Genomic DNA, 12,540 nt, shown 5'->3' with positions numbered 1-12,540 from the left:
TATCATCTCATGGGCTTGGGGGTGTTTTCCTGGGTGGTTATCTATGAACAGCAAGCAGCTGCTGCTCTCCTTCTATCCAGGGTCTGCAGCTGGAAGACCTGATTTAATTCCAGGGGGGAGGACAGCCAGAGAGGGGATCCCAATGCAGTGTCCGATTCTCTCTTACCTACAAAGTATCCGATGAGGGTGCAGTGAAAGTAGGAGACCTTCTGCATGCGTCCAGAGATGTTGGCGGGTCCAGAGGCGCCGCAGGAGTCACTGTTGGCTTGTTTTTTGTAGTTGTCATAACGAAGGACAAAGCACAACAGGAGTCCGGGCATCACAATGTCTCCAATGCCCAACATAGAGAAGTGACTGCCAGTGGAGCTGGAAGGCAGTGTCACAGGTCAGGGATGCCACGCTGTGAAATCCTACTCTCCTCCCCTGGGCAGTCTGTCAGCTTTTAAGAAGTCAGAGAACTTATCTGAATGGTAGATGAGAATCTCTACTGGTTGCATGCTAGGTTTTAAGAGTTTAGAGATTAAAAGCCACAAGAGCACTAGCAATAGAAGTCTTCCCCCCGCCCCTCAGTGCTTCGGAGAGCACCTTGTAGATGACTGCAAGTGATCATGTCAGCACTGCCATCTCTAGAAATGCCAAGCAATTCACTCTGTCACACCTTCACTGCTGATTCGTCAAATAAGCACCCAACTACTACCAGACACAGGAGATTAAAGCAACACATTAATTTTTTCAGGATTCTATTACCAGGAACTGTATAATTTAAGCATTAGGACATATTTTTACAAATGTCTTCGAAGTAGAAAGATCCAGAATCCCCTGTTAATATATTTTGAAGTTGGCTGGCGAGAATTAACAGTAGTAACCTATGGTTATTTGGTAACGTTAATCAATAATAAAAAGCAGCACCTGTATTCCTTAGTGATAAACCTTTGCAAGTCAAGTCAACATTCCCTTCCTCATTTGTAAGATGGAGATGCTGACTCACACCCTTCCCAGTCTAGGATTAGAATGTAGATGACAAAGACCAGCTAATGAAGGCACAGGAAGGCCGTGCGCGCACTGTCCTGAGCCTGGCATGTCAGTCCTACCTCGGGAAAACCAGTTTTCCAGGCAGAGACAGGCGAGGAACGTCGCGCCCAACATTGGGCCCCAAGTGCAGCTTCCGGGAAAGCACATCGAGGGGATTGTCAGCTGGCTGGGTGGCTACCTTCACCATGACGTTACTATTGAAGATGTAGGCGGAGAAAAACACCTGCCGAAGGGAGAGTCCCCTTTAAGAGAGGGAGTTAGAAGCAGCCTGCCCTTTTTGTTCCTAAGAGCAGAGCTGCAGAAAACTGACAGCAAGCTTTTGTTTTTGTTAATCCTCACCCGAGGATATTTTTCCATTGATTTTTAGAGAGAAACATCGATGTGAGAGAGACATTGATTGGTTGCCTCCTGCACATCCCCACGATCAGGGCTGACGATGGAGCCTGCAACCAAGGTATGTGCCCTTGACCGGAATCGAACCGGGACCCTTCATTTCTCGGGCTGATGCTCGGTGCACTGAGCCAAATCGGCTAGGGCAGTGGTCGGCAAACTCATTAGTCAACAGAGCCAAATATCAACAGTACAACGACTGAAATTTCTTTTGAGAGCCAAATTTTTTAAACTTAAACTTCTAACGCCACTTCTTCAAAATAGACTCGCCCAGGCCGTGGTATTTTGTGGAAGAGCCACACTCAAGGGGCCAAAGAGCCGCAGTTTGCCGACCACGGGGCTAGGGCCATCAAGCTTTTTTGACTGCATGCTTTGAGGCAGAGAACTTTACCTACTCCCTCTCCCACCATAACTATCACACACGTACTGTCTTCTGTAACACATGTGAATAGCTGCCGGCTCACCTTGTAACACAGACAGCTCAGGACTGGAGGGAGTGGCCTTAGACAGGAGGTACCCCGGCCAGCCAGACTTTAGATGCTTGACTCCAATTACACACAAAGGAGAGCAGCGGCTTCAACACTCACCCAAAAGACATCATAGATTAGGAGCCCTGAGAGAAGCAGGCAGGAGACCTTGAGGCTGGGCAGGCGGACGAAGGCGATCATGGCGACACAGAGACCCATGGCCAGGGCTGGGGAGGAGAGAGCAGTCAGTGTGCAGTACAGGCCCATCCCCTTTCCACAAGCTATTCAGCTTGTAAATCCAACCAAGTTGTAAGCCCCCTCAAAAATCAGGCAGCCTTCAGCTCTGGTCTAAGAATGTACACCCTACAGTGCAAAAGTGCCCGCTTCAGCCCATTGTGACCTGCTGGTATTTGGGGGATCCCTTCTCTCACACAACAGGGAGTGCCCCACTGTGTGAGACTCAGGAGGTTCTCTATTCTGATAAAGCTCCAAGACAGGCTCAGCTCTGGGCCTCTGGCCTCCCCCATTACTGCAGATTCATCATCCTTGCTCCTTGATTTCAAGTTAATTCACCCTCTACGGCATCCCCTTTCGTTTACTCAGGGACACTGTCCCAGCAATTCATGCCTCTCTGTCCTTGCACCTCTCAAAATCTGGTACATGATGTATCCTTTTTAAAATTTCCTCTCCTCACAACTGAAAGGTAAGGTCCTCGAGGGCAAGGCTTCCATCCCATCCCTGGAGTCTATGACGGCCTGGCAGATGAATGGTCTCTCCTTGCCTTCAGCTCTCTCCCTCCAGTCTCCTGAGAACAGGCCTGATTCCCAGACTTCCTGTGGGCTCTCACGGAAGTGGGATGCCAGGAGAGCTGCTCAGCCAGGCCCTGCAGGAAGGAACCGGAGGGCACTCTCCCCTGTGCAGGCCCCGCCCTCAGTGTGCACGTCCTGCTGCTCTGAGGCCACTCACATGTGATCGCACTGTTCAGCACATACCATGTTCTTTCCCGCTCTGCCCAGGGGGCCCTGACCTGGGATTCTTCCCTGGAAAATTCATCCTCGTTCTTAAGAGGCCAGGACAGAAAGCCCTTCCTGACCTGGCCAGAGTAAGCTGCTGTTTTCTTTGCGTCCATTTACAATAGTGTCATTATTTATACACACACAGTTTATTCCCTAAGCTGTGTGCTCCCAGTAAACAGTCCACGGCTTATCTGTTCCTCTGGCCCCCAGCCACTGACATTCAACCAACATTTGCTGAATGAATGAAAAATTATGTTCTGTCACTATCAGCTTCAAATTCCAAATTAGTCTAAGAAAAGCAAGTACAGCCATATTACAGGTGTGCATCCTTTTTAAAATGTTGGTAAATTGTCAATGTCTGTAACAAAGCGGGCAGATACAGGCATATCTGAGAGGCATTATGGGTTAGGTCCCAGACTACCACAATAAAGTGAGTATCGCAATAAAGAGTCATATTCTTTTTGCTAGTGGAGGGTCCTGCCTTCAGTTTGTGAAAAATGCAGTCTCTGTGAAGCCCGATAAAGTGAAGCGTAATAAAACGAGGCATACATGTATAACAGCTGGGCATACCCAGGATGTAGCAATTCAACTAATATTTAATGAGTTCCTACTTTAGGTATGGTGTTGCATAAACAGAAGAGAAAAATAATTCCCATCCCTACATCAGAGAAGGGTTGGAAAAACAGTAAAATTAGGAAGAAAAACTATCTCTATTCCTCCTGTCATTTTTGTTATCAGGCATTCACAGGGCTTCAGTGTGTATTTTGGAGAGCTGTGATAAAGACCTAATGCCTGACTTTATAATAATCTAGGATGCTCATTTTACTAGGGTCTCCTTCAGAACCAAACTGGTAAAATATATGCCAATTCATGCCATTTCAAAGGAATATAACGGTCTGTATTAGTCAATTAGGCTTTGCAAAGATTGAAACTTTTCAAGTTGCAAGCTGAAATCTGTTTAAGGCAGTGGTTGGCAAACTCATTAGTCAACAGAGCCAAATATCAACAGTACAACGATTGAAATTTCTTTTGAGAGCCAAATTTTTTAAACTTCTTCTAATGCCACTTCTTCAAAATAGACTTGCCAAGGCCGTGGTATTTTGTGGAAGAGCCACACTCAAGGGGCCAAAGAGCCACATGCGGTTCGCGAGCCGCAGTTTGCCAACCACGGGTTTAAGGTGTTAAGAAATGTACTTAAGACCCACTTATAATCAACCCACACTCATTTTTTAATAACGAGGTTTCCCAGAAACAAACGTCTGGCTGTGCTGTCAATAAATAATCCGGCAGGTGTAAGCTCTGCTGGCTCGAGGAACAGAGTGGTCAGTGGAGGAAGGGAGCCCCTGGGACAGGCTGGGAACTAATGACCAGAGAACAGACCAAACCAGGAATGCTGGCTGCAGTGACGGTGTGGGGTAGCAAGAGGTGATCTTTTCAGGAACTTACAAGTGAATACACGGAGTGGAAAGCATCAAGGGAACAAAGGAAGAAATGAAGACCTGAGGTGGGCAGTGAGGGTCAGAGGACTGACTGCTGATAACAGAGGGTACAGGAACGCACTAGGCAGACAAGAAAAGGGCAGGCTCCCGAGGTTAAATGCCTATGCCTCTAACACATGCAGCTGACTGGTTCATTCAGAACTTTTCTATTCAATTTACCATTCAATCGCTTAATCCTAAACCAGCAGGAACCTTTACAGGTCTCCAAGCATCACTCAATGCTTAATCACTCATCTTATGCTAAACCTACTTACCTAGGTCAGACCAAGCATTGACAAGACAACTGCTCAGTGACAGAATTTTCCATGACTCTAGACCAGCGATTTTCCAACGTTTCATCTCCTGGCACCCATACACTAATTACTAAAATTCTGCAGCACACCAAAAAATACATTTTTTGCCAATCTGCCAAGAAAAATAGGTATAATTTTGATTCATTCACACTGGACAGCTATTGTTGTGCTGGCTGTTGACATTTTTAAATTTGATAATCTAAGGCAGTGGTCGGCAAACTCATTAGTCAACAGAACCAAATATCAACAGTACAACGATTGAAATTTCTTTTGAGAGCCAAATTTTTTAAACTTAAACTTCTTCTAACGCCACTTCTTCAAAATAGAGTCGCCCAGGCCGTGGTATTTTGTGGAAGAGCCACACTCAAGGGGCCAAAGAGCCGCATGTGGCTCGTGAGCCGCAGTTTGCTGACCACTGATCTAAGGGAAAAGAGGTCAGTGCCCCTGACTAAACAGTCAGGTACTGCATGTTTTAAAAATTCTTGCAGCACACCAGTTGAAAATCGCGGCTCTAGACAATGTCATTCTATCTCTAAGCTTCCAAACAAGAAACTCTGGGTTCATTTTCAATTTATCGTCTTTCATTTATGTACACTCACTTTGTAGCCATTGTGTAGTGTGAGTCCTTACTGTTACTGCAAACCTTGGTCAGCTTCTCCACACTTCCGCTCCCACTTCCTCTTCACTGCCATTGTACAAATCAGTTCACAGCATGTCCTGCCTCAAGGCCACCAGGCTCCCTCCTCTGAGATGGATCAAGTCTATTCCACAGCCACGCACCCGCAGGCACGGCTCACACAGAACAGTGCTGTGCACACAGGCTTGGCCGCAGGGTCCATCTCCCTGTATCTCTATTCTTTACTTTCTTTCCTTTTTTAAATAGATTTCAGAGACAGGAAGGGAGAGGGAGAAACAGAAACATCAATGATGAGAGAATCACTGATTGCTGCCTCCTGCACGCCCCCTACGGGGGATCAAGCATGTGCCCTGACAGGAATCAAACCCTGACCTCCTGGTTCATGGGTTGACGCTCAACCAGAGCCACACCGGCTGGGCTATTTCTATTCTTCAACCTCTCCTCTCCAGTGAGCAATAACCTCTTTCCATGCCAACCAAGTCTCCCTACTGTCCTTGAAGTTCCATGTTTGAAGAGGCAGAAAGCATCCCTTCTGAGCACTTCAGAGAAGGTTCTTAATATGTCTTTTGAATGAATATCACTCCTACACCCAAATGAATATTGCTACAAGCTATGTCTTACCACTGAAACAACTATTCATCTAGTTTGCCTCTCTTTTTCGTCATTCTTTCATTCAAGTAACTCTGAACAATCTTACTTTCTCCTAAGGGCTTTTCCAAGCCCAAATGAAGAGAGATGATCCCTTCCCTTGCTCCATGCTGCTTGAGAAACTCCCAAGACTCTCCCTAATAGCTTGACCGACGAACATACCTTTTGGTTAAGTGTAAATTAAGCAACAGTGTTAGGGAAGTAAATTATTAATCTTAGCTACTTAGCTATAATTACTTCCAATTTATTATTGATATAATCTCTGCTATCACCTTGTCTTCCACAACCAGCAGGGGAAGGACAAAGACAATGACACCAAACGGAGCTTAAATGTTCTTGAAAAGAATTATGTAACCTGTAAGGTCTTAAGCCGTCTTGCTTCTAAGATCTCTAGATAGCTAAGCCCTATGTGGACTAAGTGCCAGAGTCTAGTATTTTAAAACAAAAAAACCGATTTCTAGAGTTCTGACACTAAACATTTTCTAATCATAGCTTAGTAGCAAGTACTGTAGAGTGAAGGGCTGGCTAGACATCTGTGAAGACCCTTCTAGTCTCTGAGCTGGTCAGGGGAGGCAGACTGTGACCCTGGTCAAACGATCCTTGAACACTAGGTATGTGTGCACAAGATTCCCATCAGCTTTTCGCTAACACACCACACCACCTATTGGTCAAATCCTTTAAAGCTTCACCAAATTTAAAAGGTTAATTTACTAGATGAAACAGAGTAGATTAAAAAAAGCTCTAGATTTAGTTCAAGAAAACTGTGAAGTTCCTTTTTTTTTTTTTTAATACATTTTATTGATTTTTTACAGAGAGGAAGGGAGAGGAATAGTGAGTTAGAAACATCGATGAGAGAGAAACATCAATCAGCTGCCTCCTGCACACTCCCCACTGGGGATGTACCCGCAACCAAGGTACATGCCCTTGACCGGAATCGAACCTGGGACCCTTCAGTCCGCAGGCCGACGCTCTATCTACTGAGCCAAACCGGTTAGGGCTGAAGTTCCTTCTTAATATTAATGCTTCTTAGTATAACCCTGAAAATATACATCATGCCTAGCCCTAAAACAACCACATTTGCCATTCTGTTTTCACTCTAAATTAACTGCAAAGAAACACTCATTTTAAAAAAACTCTACTACCAAATCACTGCCCACAAGATGATTTCTGATTCTGCAGAGAAGTCTGGAAAGATAATTTCTACATCAGAGAAAAACGTATTTGAGAATGTTAAAGACCATGGCTAGAAAGCTACATTTTCTATAATAGGAGAAAACAAGTCAGCACACACCAATCATTAATCTGAAAAACAATTAAAAAGGTCAAAGTCTCTCTCCCCGCCCCCCCCTTTTTTTGAGGGAAAACTCTATACTTGTTCACAAGGGTAGTTTAACCAATGCAACCTGGTAGGAAGAAGATATATTTGGAAAAGTAAATATTGGAAATAGCAATAATGACAGAAAATGATGTAAAAATCTCCCAGTTAGGGTTTATGGGAGCCTTGCTGAATAGTCAAATAGGTGTTTTTCTGTTCTATACAACGCTCAGGTAGGGTAAAAATGAGAGTATAAACAACACATGGCTTGCTGTTTTGAGAGATATCTGATCTTTTTTGGGTCAGCACTTAGTAAACTTAAAACCCTTAGCAAAACCTGTAAATATTATCATGTGTGTCTGGACACATGAATAAAGAGTTCCATGAAAACAGAACCACAGAAAGTTAGTAGGGGATTAGAGAAGCTCAGACCACGAGGGTACTTAAAGCATCCTTTGTTATCATATGGATCTGAATCTGCTAGCACAGAGACTAATTAGTCCTGGGTGGGTGATTATTGCTTTACTAGAGGCCCGGTGCACGAAATTTGTGCATGGGGGAGGGGGGTCACCTCAGCCCAGCCTGCACCCTCTCCAATCCAGGACATCCCTCTCACAATCCTGGACCGCTGGCTCCTAATCGCTTGTCTGCCTGCCTGCCTGGTCGCCCCAACTGCCCCCCCCCCCCCCGCTTGCCGGCCTGGTCGCCCCTAACTTCCCGCGCCCCCCTTGCCAGCCTGATCACCCCTAACTGTCCCCTACTGCTGGCCAGGTTGCCCCCAACTGCCCCCCGCCCCCGCACTGGCCTGGTCGCCCCCAACTGCCTCCCCCCGCCGGCCTAGACACCCCGCACTGCCACCCCTGCCAGCCTGGTCACCCCTCACAGTCGTTTGGTCGTCCCTCACTAACCTCCCTGCCAGCCTGGTCGTAGGCAGCCATCTTTGTGAGGGTGTGATGGTCAATTTGCATATTATCACTTTATTCTATAGGCTGTTTACTCTAGTTGAAAAAGTGGCACCTGGAGCTTCATCGTCTCATTTCACATAACATTTGTGTAGGTGGAGTAAAGTAAGTGCTCAATTTATACCTGTGCTATTATTAGTTCAACCATTCTGCTACAGAAATCAAGAATTAATCTCAGGAAAAGTCAAACACACCTGCCACGGCATCACTCTCAACACCTAGTATACTAGTATATAAAACAGGCAACACCCTCCTCCCACAAGCTGGGCGAGCAGCTAGTGTGACTCTTGGATGTAATGTCTGTTTCTCAACCTACTCTTTATCAACCTCCAGAAGCAAAGAAGTACCAAACACCAATTCCTAAGAACACCGAAAGCACTGACACTCAATGTGGAAAATGTAGCAGTTGTGACAACCACTTGAACATTTTAAACCCTGTACTTCAGAATGCTTACATGCACAATGGGCACTAAAGTACTGAAGCAGATGATCACAGTAATTATTTTTATACGGCAATGTATGATGCTAAAATAAGACGAAAGTTGTCAGAAATCAGAAAAGGTAAATCACAGCAGGGAGCAGGCACTGGTGATTTTGACTCGGCCTTCCCACTGAAGACTGAGTCATTAAAGACTGTATGTAAGTCTAACGGTTAACCTGACCTGTAACCTCAGGGAACCACTTTTGACTTTGAATATTTGGTATATGATAGGCACTCAAAAAAAAATTTGAATGACAACAAATATATACAAACATGATATATTTATATAGTTACAAATATGTATGTTTAAAATTTTTAAGGTTATCAAACAGTAAAATTGAGAGTTGTTCTTTAGATGTATGATTCTGTGAATTCTAACAGATTTATAGAACTACCACCACACTCAGTGTATGGAACAGCTGTACCACCCCAATAAAATCCCTGTGCTATTTCTTTATATTCAAACTCTTCTCTCCACAGAACCACTGGCAACCACTGATCTATTCTCCATCACTGTAATCTTATCTTCTTAAGCAAAAAACGTATTTTAAAAAAAGTATATCATGTATTTTGTATGTTTTTTTAAAAAAGTATTTTCTGTAATTATCACCTTTGATTAAAATAACATGCCATTCAAATATAATTTTACAGAGCTTACAATCCACTCTAGTTTCTTCCCTATTAATATGCAGTTTCTTAGAGTTTTTTCACTAATTAATTTCGTACATATAAATTTCAAATCCTTTCACTGGTTAAAATAACTTATGAGAGAAAAATATCTCTTGAAATAGAAGGTAAGATTTTAGTTTCCCTTAGGTTTAAAACTTCTTCTCTATTAAGACTATATTATTGATTCCAGATTACGGGGCGGGGAGGGGGAATAGAGTTTAAAATCCTTTCTGTTAAATTCTATCCAATTTGACCATGAGGAGAAGAACAGCCTTGGTTTTTAACTGTCCAGAAGAGGCAAATTCAGAGACACAAAGTAGTCTAGTGGGTGACTGGGCCTCGGGGGGGGGGGGGGGGGGGGGGGGGAGGGGCGGCGGGCACACGCATGGGGAAATGATTGCTACTGGGTATGTGTTTTAGAGCAGCGGTCGCCAACCTTTTGGACCTCACGGACCACTGGTTGGCAACCGGTTTTAGAGGTTGGGTGATAAAAATGCATTAAAATCGACTGCAGTGATGGTAGTACAACTCTGTGATTATACCAAAAACCAATTGAATCATACACTTTAAATAGGTAAATTGTATGTGGTATGTATGTGAATTATACCTCAAAAAAGCTCTTCTTAAAAAATCTTTAAAATGTGGGTAAAAATAATAAAAAACTCAATGATACATAACACTACCTTTGGATACCTAATATTCATGGTAATCAAAAGTAGTATGACTAATACACAGACAGCAGAGGAAGGGGAACCCAATTTAACTACCTATAAACTATACTGGAATTTTAACTTACCACATGTTAGTTACTCACCATCCATGAGAAGCCAATGGCCAGTGAGAACCCAGATGAGGACAAGCATGACAGACAGAGAGAAGGATAGGAGCTCAGCAGCAGTGAAACGTCCACAGCAACCAAAGGAAATCCTGGAAACACATGACATTAACTGGACTAACGGGCAATACATTTCATTCCCTAACCAAGCTCTCTTCTGGTTCTTCATGATCAGAGTTCACTAGGGCCAGATCAGAGTAGGAGGCAAGTATCTACATACCTGGCTATAAAAATACCCAAACCTCTTAGAGTAAACTACAGAGAGCTCAGAGAATTATATTTCTGAACCCATCTGATAATGTACTTTTAAAAAAAATGTATTTTTTTTTATTGATTTCAGAGAGGAAGGGAGAGGGAGAGAGAGAAACATCAATGATGAGAGAGAATCATTGATTGGCTGTCTCCTGCGTGCCCCCTATGGGGGATCGAGCCCACAGCCCAGGCATGTGCCCTTGACTGGAATCGAAACTGGGACCTTTCAGTCGGCAGGCCAACGCTCTATCCACTGAGCCAAACCAGCTAGGGCAGATAATGTACTTTTTATCCCAAATTATCAACATAGGTTTTTAGAAGTTTAAAGTGACAACATCAATCTTTGAAGATTCTAAGTAGAGGGGAAATTCTATTATATGAGGAAGACATTGAAGAATGTTAATAATTCAATTCATTTAGCAAGGATGAATTAATACTTATAACTAGTGGGCCCTAACTGGTTTGGCTCAGTGGATAGAGCATCGGCCTGTGGACTCAATGGTCACAGGTTCGATTTTGGTCCAGGGCATGTACCTTGGTTGCAGGCACATCCCCAGTAGGAGGTGTGCAGGAGGCAGCTGATTGATGTTTCTCTCTCATCAATGTTTCTAACTCTCTCTCCCTATCCCTTCCTCTCTGTAAAAAATCAATAAAATATATCAACAACAACAACAAGAAAAGATAACTAGTGGCCTGGTGCACAAAATTCATGCGGGGGTGGGGGGAGCAGGGTGTCCCTCAGCCTGGCCTGCACCCTCTCCAAATCTGGGACCCCTCTAAGGATGTCCTACTGCCGGTTTACAGGGAACGGGCCTAAACCAGCAGTTGGGACATCTTCTCTCGCAATCCGGGACTGCTGGCTCCTAACCGCTCACCTGCCTGCCTGCCTGAGTGCCCCTAACCACTCTGCCTACCGGCCTGCTCGCCCCCAACTGCCCCCCGCTGCCGGCCTGCTTGCCCCCAAATGCCCTCCCCCCGCCGGCCTGCTTGCCTCCAACTGCCCCCCCCCATGTTGGCCTGCTCGTCCCCACCTTCCCTCTCCACTGGCCTGCTTGCCCCCAACTGCCCCCCTGCTGGTCTGCTCACTCCAAACTGCCCCCCACCGCTGTCCTGATCACCCCCAACTGACCCCCACTGACGGCCTGCTTGCCCCCAACTGGCCCCCCTGCTGGCCTGCTCACCCCCAACTGCCCGCCCCCCCGCCAGCCTGATCACCCACAACTGCCCTCCCCTCTTGGCCTCTAACCGTCTCTACCTCGGCCCCACCACCATGGCTTTGTGCAGAAGAACATCCAGAAGGTCTCCTGGAAGGTCTCCTAGTCTAATTAGCATATTACCCTTTTATTAGTATAGATAGAGGCCTGGTGCACGGGTGGGGGCTGGCTGGTTTGCCCTGAAGGGTGTCCCGGATCAGGGTGGGGGTTCCCTTGGGGCGTGGGGGTCCCCGCTGGGGGGGCGTGGCCAGCCTGGGTAAGGGGCTAAGGGCTGTTTTCAAGCTGGCCACACCCCCTTCAGGGTGAGGGTTCCCGCTGGGGTGCCTGGCCAATCTGGGTGAGGGGCTGATGGCTGTTTGCAGGCTGGCCACGCCCCCCAGCAGGGACTCGTACTCCATGGGGGCGTGGCCAGCCTGGGTAAGGGACTGAGGGGCGTTTTCAGGCTGGCCACAGCCCCTTCAGGGTGGGGGGTCCCGCTGGGGTTCCTGGCCAGCCTGGGTGAGGGGGCAAGGCCGTTTTCAGGCTGGCCACGCCCCCCAGCAACCCAGGCTCCCAGCCCCTCTTTTTTTCTCCAGCCACTCCTTGAGCAGTGGCCAGGGTGGGCAGGAAGCTTGGCTTCCTCTGTCGCCAGGGGCAACCCAAGCCTCCTGCTAACTCCAGCTCTGTGGCCGCCGCCAGCTTTGTTTGGTTAATTTGCATACTCGCTCCTGACTGGCTGGTGGGTGTAGCAGAGGGAGGGTCAATTTGCATGTTTCTCTTTTATTAGTGTAGATAAATCTATCTGATTATCACTAATTCCTGGGAATATTAGCTGTCCCAAGTGATGGTTT

At 46.0% G+C, this 12,540-nt stretch overlaps 1 protein-coding gene across 1 annotated transcript in view; it reads right to left on the bottom strand.

Annotated features, from left to right (window-relative positions):
- SPPL3 (signal peptide peptidase like 3) overlaps positions 1-12,540 on the bottom strand; it is a 114,233-nt gene that overhangs the window by 8,086 nt on the left and 93,607 nt on the right. The window contains exons 6-9 of the mRNA XM_080649934.1: positions 10,224-10,336; positions 2,010-2,116; positions 1,092-1,255; positions 167-366 (exon numbers count right to left, since the gene is read on the bottom strand). Of these exons, the coding sequence (XP_080506060.1) occupies positions 167-366; positions 1,092-1,255; positions 2,010-2,116; positions 10,224-10,336 (584 nt within the window). The remainder of the gene's footprint in view (positions 1-166; positions 367-1,091; positions 1,256-2,009; positions 2,117-10,223; positions 10,337-12,540) is intronic.

Source organism: Plecotus auritus (assembly GCF_963455305.1).
Source record: "Plecotus auritus genome assembly, chromosome: 13".
Classification (NCBI taxonomy): domain Eukaryota; kingdom Metazoa; phylum Chordata; class Mammalia; order Chiroptera; family Vespertilionidae; genus Plecotus; species Plecotus auritus.
Note: the sequence above shows the minus strand (reverse complement) of the source record. Positions and strands in the feature narration are given on the sequence as shown.